This window comes from Hyposmocoma kahamanoa, unplaced genomic scaffold (assembly GCF_003589595.1).
Source record: "Hyposmocoma kahamanoa isolate Upper Pololo Valley unplaced genomic scaffold, ASM358959v1 79, whole genome shotgun sequence".
Taxonomy (NCBI): Eukaryota; Metazoa; Arthropoda; class Insecta; order Lepidoptera; family Cosmopterigidae; genus Hyposmocoma; species Hyposmocoma kahamanoa.
The window spans coordinates 10,263,878-10,281,376 of record NW_020653993.1 but is presented as its reverse complement, the minus strand read 5'-3'; the positions used below and the strand labels follow the sequence as shown (position 1 = coordinate 10,281,376).

At 35.9% G+C, this 17,499-nt stretch overlaps 1 protein-coding gene across 1 annotated transcript in view; it reads right to left on the bottom strand.

Moving 5' to 3' along the window:
- Window positions 1-5,454: 5,454 nt before the first annotated feature.
- The window catches only part of LOC113233552 (ALK tyrosine kinase receptor), a 76,896-nt gene continuing 64,851 nt past the window's right edge, over window positions 5,455-17,499 (bottom strand). Inside the window, exons 23-29 of the mRNA XM_026468673.1 lie at window positions 13,486-13,592; window positions 12,027-12,116; window positions 10,021-10,088; window positions 8,145-8,236; window positions 7,959-8,076; window positions 6,957-7,101; window positions 5,455-6,108 (exon numbers count right to left, since the gene is read on the bottom strand). Coding sequence (XP_026324458.1) covers window positions 5,455-6,108; window positions 6,957-7,101; window positions 7,959-8,076; window positions 8,145-8,236; window positions 10,021-10,088; window positions 12,027-12,116; window positions 13,486-13,592 — 1,274 coding nt within the window. The remainder of the gene's footprint in view (window positions 6,109-6,956; window positions 7,102-7,958; window positions 8,077-8,144; window positions 8,237-10,020; window positions 10,089-12,026; window positions 12,117-13,485; window positions 13,593-17,499) is intronic.

Below are 17,499 nucleotides of genomic sequence, written 5' to 3'. Positions count from 1 at the left end.
TAACATTGAGAATGTTTTTTTTTATAATACGAAGTGACGGGACGAACTTGTCGTGCGCCTGGTGGTAAGCGACACGTCTATCCATAACAGTTGTAGTGCCATTCAGAGCTTTAAACCGAAAAGATCCTATGAGGACTGCCACCCAGTTTCACATTACTGCATAGCGACAGAAAAAGGTAAAGTGGCAGTACTTTCCTGGACGAACACTTTCACAAGAAGTTTAAGTGCTATTAAAACGTAACGACGACGAATTATGTAACAGTTTTCCATCAACATTGTAAGACACGTTCATTAGCATCGTGTAGGAAAATATGAGAGGTCATAGTCACTTTTTCATGTCTAATGGTAATAAGTAAATATTATTACTTATATTTGTTCTAATAATTTTTTTCCTGATTTTATCAACCTACATTTGCAGTTGAAATAATAAAAAGATTGACAGGTTAGTTCTAAAATTAGCTAAATTTTTAAATGTAGGTTCCTTTCGTTTACGTTGCAACTTACTTGCATAAATTTTTTTGAAATTATTTAAATATTTTGGGGTATTTTCCATTAGATGTTTAACATTGTTTTATTTTATATTTTCGCAATATTAGAAAACACCCCATAACAATTCTTTTTTCAAATAAAATTCACCATGATACCCTGTCATTTCATGCCTCCAACAAAAGAATAAATAAATGCATTTTTATAAACAGGCAGTTGAAGAAAAACATTTGGCACTACTCTGATTCAACATAACATATATATATATACGTATATATAACCCATATTTCACTTAGTCTATCTTAGATTTTAATTAAAGCATCCACATATGTGATTAACACACAATGTTTGTTCAATTAATACATATATAATATAATAAAACTATTTTTTTCATAAATGTCTAGTGTATATAAATATCTAGTGGTTAATATACAATCTTAATGGTAAACACACATTAGCCCGCAACGTAAGCGCCGTAAACTCTATAGATTAGGATTTTTTTTAAATTCGGTTAACAAAACTGGATACAATTCAGATATAAACTAAAAGTAATTCATTTATATAGTGACACGATAAAAATGTATCCTACTGGATGTGAACACAACACGGAAAACAGGTCAAATGAAATAACTGTGTAAACGTCAAATTATTAAATTTCAAGTATTTTAAGAAAACTCAACAGTCTGGCGTATAGTTAGCATAATTTTTTATTGAAGTTGTTAAAGTTAACATAATAGAATTTAGGCTTGTGCCGTAAACAATAGTGTATTCCAATGATAATTATATGTGACACAGGGTTATTTCTAAAACACTAAAAACCTCGAATGGTTTATTACTAACATCATGAACAATAACTTTTGTTCCATAACCGACCGTTTACTTTACATTACAAATTTACCAAATACAAACTTTTAAGTTTTTGTTAAATCTGTATCTGGTATTAAGATAGGAAGTTCCAACCGTGCAAGCGATCTTACTGACGACTCACACCCGCGCTTCTATTTTTTGCACAAAGTTATCACCATTTAGAGCGTCGGTTCCCAAATTTTTTGGGCTCACCGCCCACTTAGGCAAGATAAAAAAATGTCACCGCTCACCACCAGAAAAACGAATTGAAAACACGTATTTTTAATATTAACTGAATACAAAAAATCACAAGGAATATAATTGCGTTTCCAACTCATCTCGCCATCGATGCTTTGGCATGCTGCATGGTCATTTTCTATCTTTGGGGATCCATTGTGTGGTGGCCGACATGACATGCGGCAAACGTGTCTCGCCCAGTCCCACTTTAGTTTACCCGTTTTTGACCCACATCTGCGATTTGTGTTTTGGAGCGCAGATCACTGTTCCTAATTCGGTTTGAGAATTTGACTCGCAAGATGCTGCGCTCCATAGCTAATTTATGCTATATTATATACATATATTGAAAAAAAAAAACCTGAATTATCTATATAGAATTAGTTTATATAGATATTTCAGGTTTTTTTTCAAATGCGGTAGCACCCTGTGGACAGCATCAACGCCCCCAATTGGTTCCGAGGACCCCTACCTAGGTGTCGTAGTGAAGTGAAGTCTTAGGTGGAACCACCTAGGACTCTTCAGCGCCCACTAGGGGGAGGTAGGGACCTTTTTAGGAAACTATGATCTATTTAAATAATTTTATTTTTGTATGAAAGTAAAATGTGTTGAATTATTAAAATAATGTAATAAAAGTTGTTGAATGTTAGTAATATAGTAATGCGAGGTTGTTAGTATTTGACACATAATGTATATATACGAAATCAGACTATATACTCACTTGTTTACTGACACTTAAATTGCGTATAAGACTGTCGAGTAAAATTCAACTAATCCGAAGAACAAAGTCCGATGTGATTATATAGCGAAAAGAGAATAAGTAAGTTACGAGAATAATTTCATTATTCAAACCAAAGCATATGTAAAGGTGTTTTGAGAATTTATATATCTTATTTCGTTTCGGAAATATAAAATCAAACAACGGTCGATCTGACAGCCACAGCGAAGAACGAACGAAATGTACTATTTGCTGAGAACAAGCAGTCTTGCACATAGGCCTTTGTTCTACGGATGAGTCGTATAATGATTACACATTCTTCACATGCCAATGAAGTCTTCGCGGGATCTCTGACTCGCGAGGGCCTTGGTTATCTTTGAATATTCCAAGGCCCCATAGATTAAAAACATATACTCAGCCCCGATATGTTACCTACTCTCTTAAGTTACGGTATGCAATATCGTACAAAGAACAGTTTTAAGAAGAAATTATTTGCGGCGTTAACGGCGTGGATAATAAGTGTTCACCGTAACGTGGCGGTTTTCTAGCAATAAGGGTGCCGTGTTTATTAATTTATTATAAAGAAATGTATAATTATTTCTACTCAAAACATGTTGCTACCCGCAAAATCAACAGGAGTACAAGATGCGATGATCCCATTAAGCTAATTCTACATTTAACATAACTTATACAACGATTCTGTTTATACAAATCTAATTCTAAACTAAATTTATTACTTAAGAAAATCGTGAGTATCCTTTATTTTTTATCAATTGACCACACTTTGTACGTTTATCATAAAAAATTGCCGAAATTGGGTGGATAAAATACAAAAATTACATTTGTCTCCGTGGAATTTATTACAATTGAAATTTTAAGTCTGCCTTGAAGTGGATAAAAAACAGTAACACTGTTTTAACAATAATAAAATTAGTTTAATTTTAGATTTAATCAACAGAATCGGTACTATACAGGGTGATATTTTTTAAGCCCGAGGTACGTTCCAGTATGATCGTACTCATGGAATCGAGTTATTTGCACAACTCTTACACATTGCGCTTTCATATAAAGCAACAATTGGTTTAATTCTCCAAAGTCATACAAATTAATTACTTGCTTTGTATGAGATGGAGGACCAAAATGTTTATTGTTGCGTTGTATGTAAAATTTGTTAATACTAGGAGTGAAATCATCTGGACGCACCTCAAATTAAAAAATAAACACCATATTTTATTTAATTACATCAATTAATAATCAAATATGTTTCTCAGGGCGGATTTACACAAATCACTACATTTTTTTAAATAATATTTACATACATTTTTAAGCACTACTACGATTTTTTACTAATTAATTAAATTATCTAGGAGTTCTTTTTAGAAGTTATCGATAACGTATTTTTGTTAGTTGAGAATCCGTCGTTTATAAAAGATACAAAATTTGTGACACAAAGTACTATGAAATTCCACAACAATTAATTATAATCATTTTAGTAACCCCACGCTGTTGGTAAATGGCGTTAGGATCAAAATAGTCACGTCCAAGATCCGTATTTTATTTTTCAATACTTAAGACTTCCCGAGCAGTATTTTAGAATAGCTTCCATGTTCAGTTCAATTTATGCTACGTTTCAGAGAAATAGCATTAACAACTAGTCTGCTTCTACTCGTGGTAGCTTCACACGACGTTATTGTGTTGAAAGCAAATGGTACAAACCACATTCATAATGAAATCTTATGGTCAAGTACTTCATCCCTCTTCTGTCTTTTAATACAATATTTTAATTTATTTTCACTGTATATACTGTACTTGATAAATCCACATTTCCACCCTCTAAGATCCACATACATATATCTCAGGCACTGGTGTCAAAGTTGTCGACAACGTCTTCTTTTTTCATTTTTACTGCATGGAAAGATTTTTCGACTCAAGGGAATTTCAACATCGATAAGTGTGGGACTGCCTTGCTGAATACAAGAAAAAATCCCCAATAAAATCAGATTCTCAACCAATAAAAAGAATCTTTATTTTTTTTTAAATTAAAGAGATTAATTCGTTTCATTGCTCTTAATTATTATAATTTGAAGATAGTTTTTTTTGGTAATAAAGCTATAATACTGTTTTTTTATCTTTTACATAACTGCAAATGTGCGCTTGTTTTCAATATGTTCATTGGTAGGATCGAAAATGATATTACAATTTGTTGATGGTGTAAAAATATGAAAAGGCCATAAGAAAATTGTAATGTGAATAATTGGCCAAGTTTAAAAAAATCGAAATGGTAAGTTCAAAGTACCGTTTGTTTCATCACTCAAAATATTTTGAAGTCTGAAATTATTACATTTATTTAATTGAATATAAAACTTTTATTGATTCATATTTTTAGTGAAATTCCACTAGTTTGGCGTTATTATAAACACTAAAAAAAAATTTCTTTGATCCTGGCTGGATTCGAACCAGCACCTGTTTGCCAGACCGGGGCTAACCGCTCTCCCAACTGAGCTACGAAGCGAATCAGCAGGTCTCACAAATTTATCTATTTGTTGCCGATCAAGTTGTCGATGTTTTTTGCCATAGCGCCGTCTGTGACAAACCTATAAAGCTTTTTTCTGTAATTATTTTTAAGCACTTCAGACTTCAACTGAAAGGTGTTCCAATATCATTTGTGTGGAGCTTTATTCTATCGACAATGTAACAGTACAATTTCATACTTACACACCACCAGCAACTTTGAGAATTAGTATCTCAAAATATACGATAAAAACAACTACGAAGCGAGATGTAAAAAACTTTACAATCGTAAAACATCTAAGTAGAAAATCTAAAGAATATTTAAAAAATGTAAATTTCATTTCTACGTTCTTTTTTTGCAAAACATTGAGCAAATTGAGCAACAATAAACCTAATTCTATCAAGCCCAAGGAAGCTTCTTATTTGTCCAAAAATGAATTTCTACTATTATTTCCATTACAATAAAAACAACATTTTGTACACATCTTAACAAAAATACTGTCACATAAAATGACTATGGCTTAATTAAGGTTAAATTTAAAACATTAATATTTACAATTTTATAAGTACATTTTTTTCTAATTAAAAAAGTTCATTACCAACGGTGGCACTTTCAAGTTTTTAACACAACCAAAAACACTTCTTTTAGACTTGACGGTTTAACAGCTAATCTCGGAGTCCTTTCCATTGCTACCCTGTTTTATAATTTTACCACGGTCGCCTACAACAATTTCGGCGTAGTTTGTTTTATTTTTTTTATTATTAATTAAATTTTGAGCGTTGCTACCAGAACTTGACGATGCGTTGTCACTGTCAGCGTACGGCACATCTGTCATAGGTCCGTTTAGCAAACTTGCCGCAGAATTTGACTGTTTTAACTTTCCTTTCTCTTCTTTTACATCATTTTCTTTAGGCGATTGCAAATCATGTATAACTGCTTTCTTAGGATCAATCTGTATAGTCTTTGACTCTGATAATTTGTTCGGTGTAACGACGTTTATATATGGTGGTAAAATGTTCATTGTTGTTAAATTTACTGATCCACTGTTCTTTTTCAGAGCGTTTAGATTTTGTTCCAGCTGTGCCGGGTCTAGCGGCAGAAGCTTTGGCTTCAGCTTTGGTGGATCTTTGTTCCAAGCGTTAATTCGTGGTGGATCAGGTGAAGCGATTGGTGCCGTCTTTCGTTCTGGTACTAAAGAGTTTTTGAGATTGGTTTTGTCGATTATCTTTGATTCTATTGTCTCGATAGCTTTGGACAAGGCGTTCTCTGGAGGTTTGGGCGATGTGGGTGTTATACTTATTAGCTTGTCAACCTGTGAAAAAAAAGTCGCGGAATGTTAGAATGGATTATAAAAAAAATGCTGTAACTATATTTAAAAATGTCCAGTTCTTAAATTAAACTATTTATCGTGTCTTAACCACGTGTTTTGCTGAAGTTTATTCGGCTAGACTGCGAGTGCGGTCACTCTTGATATCGAACAGACGAGACATACATAAAAAAAAGTGTTCGTTCTGCGATGTTATGGATAAACCTAACCCGGAATGTTTCTTTTTATGAAATTATAAATAAGGTATTTAAATTAATAGCTTTTGTAATGTAACTATGTTCAGAATATGGTGGTTTGCATTAATGTTAGACGTAACTCGCTGATGATTTTATCATCGTAGTTAGCCGTGACCTTGAGACATTTAAATATCTCGAATAGTTGGTCTATTTGAAACAACAAATATAGTCGATTTAGATCAGAAAAAAAGGTTCATTTCGAATATCTATCAAATTTAACTTGATAGCGATACGGCGCTTTCTACATACATGTATAGGTTGTTTTATAGTAGCAGTAGAGCTCCTTGTGAAAGAGTTCGTCCAGGGAAGTACTGTTGTACCTATTTCTGCCGCCAAACTGTAATGTTAGCATTACTGTGTTTCGGTTTTGAAGGGCTGGTGAAACTATAGCCAAATGGGACTTGTCAACTTCTGACTCAATGTAATAGGCGCAGTGGCAGTGTCTCACAGATCTTTGCGATTGAAACTGTTATGAACAGACGTATCGCTTAACACCAGGCGCACGACTTGTTCGTTCTGTCACTGGGTATCATAAAAAAAATTATACTTTACACGAAAGTTTCCAGTATTAAGTGAGCTGCAATCAAAATGGCTTACCGTAGGTCCATTATCATTTGACAGCTGAGGGTCGACGGAGTTGGTTTTGGGACGAACTTCTGTAAACGACGTCTCCCAGATGACTGGTCGGTCTTCATCTGGCGTATCCGAGTTGTCATCGTCCACAGAAGTACCGTCTAGCAGCCTATTGATTTACAGAAATTTGATTTTTAATTCATGCCAGGTTCCATTCGGCTCAAAATTTCCTGGTCATTTTTTTAAACTACAGTGAAACTGTCACCAATTTTAATAAGTAAATATTTAACAAGCGAAGGGTATTGTGTTTGTATCGGATAATGAAAGAGGTCCACAATTGAGACGTTACTATATTTTTTTTTATACGTGACAGGTAGATGATTGCACTACACCTGATGTTAAATAAAAATTGGAATCAAAACGTGAAGTATCCTAGCGCAGTGTTGATAGAATCACCGCCCGCGCCACTTCCACCTTGCGTATCTACTTGATGCCTGTTCACGCCTCGCTTAAAGAAACCCCCATCATAGGAGGGAGGGAGTACACGCGCTGGAAGGGAGTTCCATATGTCGATTGTGCTACAGTAAATATTATGAAACCTTTTAATTCGCGATGGAATATTCAAGTTGTAAAACAGTCAATACGGAGGCTGGCGCGCGTGCTTCTGAGTAGGAAAACGGGAGGGTGGGATAAGATCAAACCTCTACAGCTGGGTTTCTTAACCTTTTTCTAGTCATGGACCCGTCTCAAAATTCCGAAGAGTCCATGAACCCTTCCGAAAAGATGAAGAATACGACAGGCTCGCGGGTTGCTTTGAAGCGCGTCTCGCTCGCTCCAATAGATGGCCGATAACAGGCGCGAAAATTCATAAAGGTCACGCGAACAGTATTTACTCGCCAAATTTTATATATGTATACTAATCTTTATGTTAATGCATTATGTTCGGTAAGCTCTTCGTGGACCCCTGGAATAAGATAGGCAAGGAGGTTAAAAAACTGCAGTTAATTAAAGAATTTACAGAATTACCTGTCAGTGGAGTTAGACGGCAGAAACTTTCTCGTCCCCACGTCGGAAACAACCGAAGCTTCGCCGCGTCTTACGCTGCTCCGAGACCCCATTGGAATGTTGCCATATTCTGGTGATGCTGTAAAAAATATCAAATTTAAGTTATATTTCCTTCGCCATTTTCATTTGCCATGTAGCATAAATTACCTTTCGGAAGAAGTGGATATGGTGAATCCTCCTGGTCGCTGTCCGGTGCCACCGTCGGCGGTATGCTATGAAGTACCAGCTGATCCGTTGAGCTACAACAATTCCACACGTTACAATACCTACCCTTCGTTTTTGAATGTTCTCCATGCCTTTTAAAATAAAGTGAAAATATATTTTTTTTGTTTTTTCATATAATTTTGATTTCTAGTGCTTTTTTTTCTTCTTGAGAAATTCTGCGAAACGAAAGTCTTTAGGGCGTTACTCTAAAAACTCAGACCAAATTTAATTAAAAATTGGTTTTCCGAGTTGCATCGCCCGAGTGCATATAGTCTTAACGCTTATGATTTTTGCAAAATTTATTGTTAACCTGAAATGCATAATAACTATGGTGCATTTAGTCTTTTAATTTATTAGAACTATTTAAATTGAAATCTTTAGTATTTTTCTACAGTAGTGTTGTGTTCGAGTGAGATCTGTTTTGGAAAGGAAGACTTCTCTAAGCATGCTTACTACTCCGTCTTTTGAGCAGTTCCACTTTGTTATTTACTCTTTCAGTCTTATAAATTGAATTTATCCACAATTTGCATTTTTTTAAATCAAACAAGCGTGAATTTTCTGTTACGCAATTAGGAAGTGAATAAAATTGATACTTGTGAATAAATCACAACTTGGCGCAAAGATTATAAAAACAATTCAGATTTATTTAAAAAAGAACTTGGCCAACATTTCATTTTGCATATCTCTAAATACAGGTTGATTTAATTAAATTTTCTTTCATTAAGTAGCAGTATAAATTTTCATTTAAAATATTGTTAATGTAACAAATTTAAATTAAAAAAAACTAAAATAATTGAATTAAATTCGAAGATCTAAGAATGCTTCCAAGGGCTGGTTCTTATCAGATAACTTGCGTGTCTCCGGATGATAACACAGTTTAAAGATTTCAAATATTATTTGCTTAGGTATCTATAAAATGAAAGAATTTCAAATTTTACCAGAAACTGATTTTTTTTATTATTTTTTTTATTTCAATATTATTATGGATAAATTCAATGTCAACAAGACAAAATTGATAATCTTCTGTTACTATGACAACATCAACATGTGTAAGGAATGCCACATTTATTTATTAAATTATTAGTTAATTTTTTTAATGAACAAGGACGATAATTATGTAAACAGAGGCTGGTAGGTTATGAGACTTAAATTAGAATGGTATTTAGTATTTGTTACGTGAACTAAAAAAAAACACGTTATAGTCAATACCATTGATAGAAATAATTATCGAAAAATTACCATTTTAATGATATAAACTTAATTTTTGCTACATATCGTATTCAAATATGTCCAAAATTCGCTGAAATTAAAAATATTAACATTAATGTTCCATCGCATTAGACTTATTTCAACGCCTCTCCAAAAGAGGATATTTTTTCCCTGAGGATTTGTCGCTAATAGATATGCCGCAATGTAAGGCTACTTCGATCTCCAGTCGCTTTTTTGGTATCCATATTTCTTTTTGAAGTATCAAATTTTCATTCATTAGAGCGCACGAAAGGAGTCTCCCCGCACGACGGCGAGGGTCACCCTGGCGAGTACCTTACTCCGATTGGCGAATCCTTCCACTACACTTACATTACATCTGTTTATATCCATCGATGTAATAGGAAGAAGAATTCATTCATTCAATAATTCATTTGGTAATAGAGAAAGTTGACCATTTCCCGTCGTTCATTCTCTAACCTAAATATGACTCGTTATGTCTTCCTTCTTCGTATATTAAATTGTCAGATCTAGTTATTTTGTACGTCTCTAAAATAAATCTGTCCTAGGGTTCTTCTACTCTTGGTCTCCCTAACCAGCCTCGTTTGGTTACCTAGTAGTCGGCGGCGGGGTCCCCAGCGGCGAGTTGGGCACGAGGTACGCATCGCACGCCGGCGCGCGCTGCCAACATGCCACGCTCAGTACACGCACACAGACACAGGGAGATCGAGGATTTTTTTAATTTTCAAAATTTGGCGTTCCATGACCTTTTGTTTTTTTATGTTGGTATTCACTATATTATGAAATTTGAATTTAGACTTTGACTGGTTGATTGATTCGAAGGGATGTTTTCTGACTAAAACTTCTGCGTCATTATTTTATAATTACAAAAAACAGGTAAAAAATATCTTAAAAACTGCAGTAATAACAACAGCGGTTGCCGTCGGGCAAGTTCTCAGCTATTTATAGATTTATTGTCGTCGACGTCAAGTTTTATATTTTTATCCCCCTTTAGCATCGCGCATAGCAATTAATTTAGTCAACGTTTTTAATTGACGTTTAAAGCGAAAACTAGAAACTAGTAACGAATGTAGAGTTTACTCATTTCATAGTGTTTTCAATAGCTACAAAAGCAATAAGCCAAAAGTTCATGGATCCACCTTGGTTATTCCAAATAGTTTACCTTTTATTCTTTAAATAATTTTAATCTCCCTGTATCTATTCCACTGTAACTCTACGCGTGCATTTACCACTGGGCTTTGTAAAAATATATTTTTTATTTTTTTTATTTTTTCAAAACCCAGCTTGAAGGGACAAAAGGTAAAATAAAGAAAATAGATTATATAGGTTTAAAGTTTCTCGCTATAGCTACTAGGCAAGTACACTCAAGTTTCATTGAAGTATTTTTAGTATCAAAGAGAGATTCTTTGAAATGTTTCTTTTTAAAAAGCATGAAGTGACGATGAAATAATGTTAATTTTTTTTATCAAAGTTATTAATGTTAAAAATTATTGTTAAACATGTAAAAACACCATGCACTATGACCCTAAACTGACGAAAAATTAAAAAAAAAACATGTTTATTTTTCTTAGACACTCCAATGAATCTCCGTCTAACTACAGGGGTAAACTATTTTTCTACGCGATTTTCATTCAAGGAGAGGGGTATAGTTAGAAAAAAATATGTAAATAAATAAAAATAAATAAGGAAATGAACATGCGCCACTCGCAAGCACGTTGTTTAAAACCACGGATCATCTAACACCGAATAGTAAATTATTTAATATAAAAAAAATGTCCAGTTACTTGCTTCTAGTAGCCAGAGCGAAAACATTTGGAAAAAAGAGAAAAAAACGAGTTACAAATTAGTATTACATTTTTAATTTCACTTTTTATTTTTAAGTGTAGGGGGTGTCTAAACACTCAGATAATGAGGATTCATTTATTAATAAATGTACTGTCTGATTTTGGATATGATTTGGACAAATTATGGAAAAGGTATTATTCTAATACAAAACTGTTTTAAAATTCATAAAATATTTAGTGACAAATAAAATTAAAATCATGATTTTTTAACTTGGCTATTTCGCACTACTGTGCGTCTTTGTTAACTATGTAAAGAATTTAATGTATTCTCATAATGGTCGGAATAGGATGATCCATCCCTGTTTCGACCATTATGAGAATATATTAAATTCATCACTTAGCAAATAAAGACGCACGGTAGTGAGCAATAGCCAAGTTAACTGCATCAAACGGAATATTAAAATAACACCTCTTTAACAAACTAATGTTTGGTGCCAAAAATCTAACACATCCCTTGTTCCGCGTAGGAAAATTAACATTTGTCGTGGAACGTACAATATTACAATAATACTAATAAATTTAGTTGAAAACGATCATATTAAAGTGGTTACTGTTAAATATGAAAAAACATAATGTCACAATGGCGTCTTATACGTTCTTATTTTGTAAAGTACTGCCGGAAAATATAACACAGTATTTTTAACCAGTTATTTTGTTTCAGAATATGTATTTCAGTGAAACTTGGAGTAAGGGGTGCGTTGAGATTTTACCCAAGGCACTACAAGTGTGTTGTGTAGTTGTGGTGCGTCCTTACCTGCGGCCCGTTGGCGCACCGTGTCATATCACACGGTGGAGGGAGTAATGACCGTACGACCGGTAAAGGTGCGCTTACAATTTCAGGGTCCTGTTTACAAAATCAAGAATTGAAACCCAAAAACTATAACGCATTTATATGAACCACTGTTGGGCATGAGTCTCCTCTCAGTTCAGGCCAATGCGAGTAGTTCGTACGTTTTCCGAGGAATATGAACCTTCTTCGACATCAGGTCTGCAGGTTTTATTACCATGTTTTCCTTCACCGAAAAGCTCATAGTAAATTACAAATTAAATATCGCACATGAATTCCGAGAAACTCAGAGATGAGAGTCCGGATTAGGCTAACATGGCTTTAAAAACTACAATTTGCGAATATTATGTCGTTGCCATCGAGTATATAACCAGAAATAGAGACGAAATGTCATTTAATTTGTTTGAAAACTATTCTGCCATATCATTACTGTGACAACTGCGCTCCGATTGGCCAGCCCGAGTTCGAAACAATTGACGGGTGTCGTCAATTGTTTCACTTCAAATCGACCAGTTAACTTGAGCTTTGCTATAATGGAGGAAAATTGCAAAATTACCGATGAAATTTGATTCCGTTTGTTTTGTAATTAGTTTTGCTGTTTTTCCCCACACCACCGATTGGAACAGCACGCTATTGTTAGAGATATACAGAATATTTTTGGAATATACGGAGACGTACAGACAGGTCCGTTGTTGGCGCTGTACTATTTCAGCTTTCTAATTAGTAATTTCAGTGCAAACGAGAGTTCATATTTATAAGTGATGTATCACTGATGTATGGCCCTTATTTCGTCTCTATTTCTGGTTATATACTCGATAGTCGTTGCCTATAACGCAATAAACTCAAAAAGAAATATTTAAGGCCAAACAAACTATCCCTTATTGCTAAGAATAAAGTGCACACGACCATGGAATAGGTCTCGTTGAGCGAACCAAATTACCGACACCCTCAACATCTTCTACACTCAGGATCACAGCATACACAGCCAATAGAGTCAAATTTTTATTTTTTTTCCTGGGGCTATTGATTAGTGGTGAAATTACAGGCACATGGGACTTGTCAACTTATGTGTCAGGGTAACGGGCGCAGTGGCAGTGCCTCTAAGATCTTTGCCATTGGAAGCTCTGAGTGGCACTGCAATTGTTATGGATAGGCGCGTGGCTTATCATCAGGCGCACGACTTGTTCGTCCCGTCACTTGATATTATAAAAAAAAACATTGTGCTAGCACATCTTTACGTAGGACCGAGTTGAATCTGTCATGAAATTATCTAAAGAACAAACACCAAAATCATACATAAATTGCACTATTCAAGTGTGATTTTTTACTTTCTGGATTAATTAAGAAAAATAAAACTGCCAAGGTTATGTTAGTCTGAGGGTCTCCAACCTAAATCGGGCCTTGTGTGGTATACTTGAGGTGTTACCTGTAAGAACCTCTGGAGTCGGTCAAACATATGGGCAAAAGCTGGTCGCTCAGTCGGTGTCGGATTCCAGCATTCACACATCAGCCGGTAGATCTCTTGCGGACAACCTGCGAGAAATAGAAACTTTAGTTCCAACATGTTACAAAGAGCGAACAGCACCAAGAAAAAATCCTTCGATCTGACGGGATTTGAACCAGTGTCTGTTAGGGCCACCGCTTTTACCAACTGATCTACAAATCGAGTCAGTAGATCGTACGAACTCATTGGGTTTAAACGACTTTCTATTTAAATCTGTATAAAAAACAAGTTCGATCGTGTATGGAGTACTGCTGCCACCTTTGGGACGGCTCTGCCCATTACCAGGTAGTTACTTTGGACTCGGTGGAGCGAAAAGCAAAGAGACTTTTAACAACAATTCTCTTGTGGAGTTGAAGTTACAAAATCTCGACTATCGCAGAAAAGTAGCCCACTTGTCGGTTTTCTATCGGATACATTTCGGGTAGTGTGCGCAGGAACTTTTCAATTTAGTTCCACCCTCACCGTTCCTCCTTCGGTCGACTAATCATAATCATAATCATTATACTAGAAGGTCCGGAGCATTCTACTCTTATGTCGTTGATATTTCACCTATTCGCACTAAGCGCTTTGCTTTCTCATTTCTGATGCGTACGGCAAAGGAATGGAATGCTCTATTATCTGTATTTCCCGAAAAGTACAATTTGGGGCTATTCAAGGCTAAAGTGAGTAGGCATTTTTTAGGCAAACGCTTCCCATCGTCGGTCACATCGTCGCTTAACATCAGGTGAGATTGTGACCAAGCGTGTGTATGAGAAACTTACGAAGTTTCTTCATCGTGATATTCAATAAGTGCTCATAACATAACAATCGTTTTAATTATTATTATATTCAATTTAATTTTCATTATTGTTAAATATAATTTCATTACTATTTATTTTATATTAATTATTTTATATATTTAAGCGCTGCCAATTAAGTCACGGAATGAACCAGCAACCTTACGAATTTTTGTATGTGCTTCTTGCAGATATTTGCTTTTGGTTAGCGATAGAATTCTACATTTCTCGATCTTTGTTATTAATAATTATAACAAAATTACACTAGTATTTATGTGGTCTGTGAAAATTATGGAGTAATTTCACAAAAAATTAATTGAATGTCATCGTAGTAAAACATCGTGACATTCAATAAAACTTAAAAATAATAATCGTTATTCCCTCTTTACAAAGGTTTTCACTAAAGCAATAATCTTAGGGCTAACTTACAAGGAGAAATTATAACTGAAATACATTTGTAAAAGATTGGAGACCCTACTAGGTATAAACCTGTATCACGAATCTCCAGGCTCTCACCTCCTCATTTTATATAAATCTAAGGTCGGCGGACTAAAGCACTTTAAGTCAAAAACCAATATCGTCTTTTTAAATTAATACATCTACCAACTAAATCATACAAGTCAAATTCATTTGTTAATTCACTATCCCTATTATAATGTCCCTATCTACCGACCCGAGAGATAGGGTTTTCCGGAGAGACTACAGGCTCGACGGCAAGACCAGGGTACAGCGGGCGTCCGGGCCAAGCCCTCCGCCGGTGATACGCCTCTGGCGTCGCTGGCGGCCCGGACTTGGGTATAGACTCGCTGGTGTTTTTTCGTTAGCTACAGAGACGGACTTGTTGTCTGCCCCGGTTGCATGTGTTCGGGGCGTCTATCTCGTAAGCAGCTAACGCGTTTTAGTAGCTGTCTAGTTGAGGGCCTGAAGGCCTGAAGCGAGGAGACGCGCGGTGCACGTGAAACGTTGCCTGGAAGCTATGTCCGGACATTGTCGCAGGATAGTGCGAATGGTATCTCCGGCACTAGCCCGGAGAGCTAGTAGAAGATAAGCTAGATCCAGCTCCAGTCGCTCCAGCCGCTTAGGTTATTGGGAACTGGAGAGACGTCGTTTTTCGGCGTCGGGAAGTGAGCGTGCCTTATAATTCCGCCACCAATGAGGAGATTTAGTAGTGGACTCAGAGTCGACGGCTAAGCGGTGGGAACCGCTAGTTGTACAATGCGCAACGGGAAGTAAGCGTGCCTACAGCTCCGGTACAATAGGGAGCGTACCGTACGTGTACCGAGGCGGCTTACCCGAGGCACTAGCCTCTTGAGAACCGGATGAAGTCAAGTGACAGAGGTCTGTGATAACACTGGCTATTCTGGGGTCAGAACCTGAACTTGTAAAGTACCTGTGCGCGTCATAGTGCCCTTCTCGTATGCCCTCCGAGTAGGTAGGGAGAGTCACTGTAATCAAAACTAACGTAGAAAGATATCGAGCTTGTTACTTCACTATTATACTGTACGTGCACCCGGGGCGGCTCACCCGAGGCACTAGCCTCTCGAGAACCGGATCAAATTGAGTGACAAAGGTCTGTGGCAACCCTGTACACTGGCGAATCTGGGGTCAAAACCTGAACTTCTAAGGATCCTGTGCGCGCACAGGTTATAGTGCTCTTCTCGTACACCCTAAGGGTCGGTAGGGAGGGTCACTACAATCAAAACTAATGTAGCAATAAATGAGGACTGTTACTTCATTAATGCAAGCGGGTTCGCTCGCACAACAAAAAGGTTGATAGGCAGAGGCACTATAAACAAAACTTATGTAGAAAGATATGGGACTGTTACTGCGTTAATCTTTTTCAAATTTATCATTCTCTTCACATATTCCAACATTATAAACAACACAAAAAATATATAATTACTTATTAAAAATGTGGCACTTTTTGGACGTATACGTGCTTTAGTCTGCCGACTCTAGAAATATGTGTTAACTTCTTGTTTTAATTTCACATGAGGACTCACTTGACCGAAGCACTACCCTATCTTTTTTTGATAGTATGTCATGGTAACCTATTACCATCGTGTATGTAACCAGAAATAGAGACGAAATGTCATTTAATTTGTTTGAAAACTATTCAGCCATATCATTACTGTGACAACTGCGCTCCGATTGGCCAGCCCGAGTTCGAAACAATCGACGGGTGTCGTCTATTGTGTCACTTCAATTCGACCAGTTGACTTGAGCTTTGTTATAATGGACGATAATTGCAAAATTACATATTTAATTACCGATGAAATTTGATTCCGTTTGTTTTGTAATTAGGTGTTTTGCTGTTTTTCCCACACCACCGAATAGAACAGCACGGCATTGTTAGAGATATTATCTTTATTACAATAAATACAGATTTTTTTTTGGAATATACGGAGACGTACGCACAGGTCAGTAGTTGGCCTGTTTATGTTGATATTTATAAGAGCTGTATCGCTAATGTGTTACCAGGAATATATGGCCCTTATTTCGTCTCTATTTCTGGTTATATACTCGATGCCTATTACACACTGGAATTTTTGTTTCCGAAACAACGTTTGTTCGAGTTTTCATAGAAATAGAAATAGAAATAGAAAGCCATTTATTGCACAATCACAAACACGCATATAAACAAAAAACAAAAATAATAATAAAAACAAAAGGACATTGAGGAACAATAATAGTACAAAATATGCAGGTAATTCATCGTCATGCGTGTCGCGACTAGTGCAAACGGGACTTGCTCAGCTTTAGCCACAACCGGTTTGTTTACCGCGTCGTGGCACTGATTTTCAGCAGGCCCGGGCGAGTGAGTCACTGACAATGATAATCAAACCGAAAAATAAGTAAACCTAAAGAGATAGCAAACCTACGAGAGTAATAGAAATAGTAATAATAATACAATAATAAATATAAATATAACAATGTTGTACATATAACTATATAGAAATACGTAAATGATAATAAATGGATAATGTCTAGTTTTGTGAAGTGTGGCGTCCGCGCGGACGATACAGGAGATCGAAGCGGGGTGCGGGTGTGGGTGACTTTTTGATAGGCAACAACCTGTTCCGATGCGTATCTCTTGCATACCCAAACCGACACTCGCGTCGCTCGCCGGAGTGTATGACGCAGCAGAATAGTGCACTTT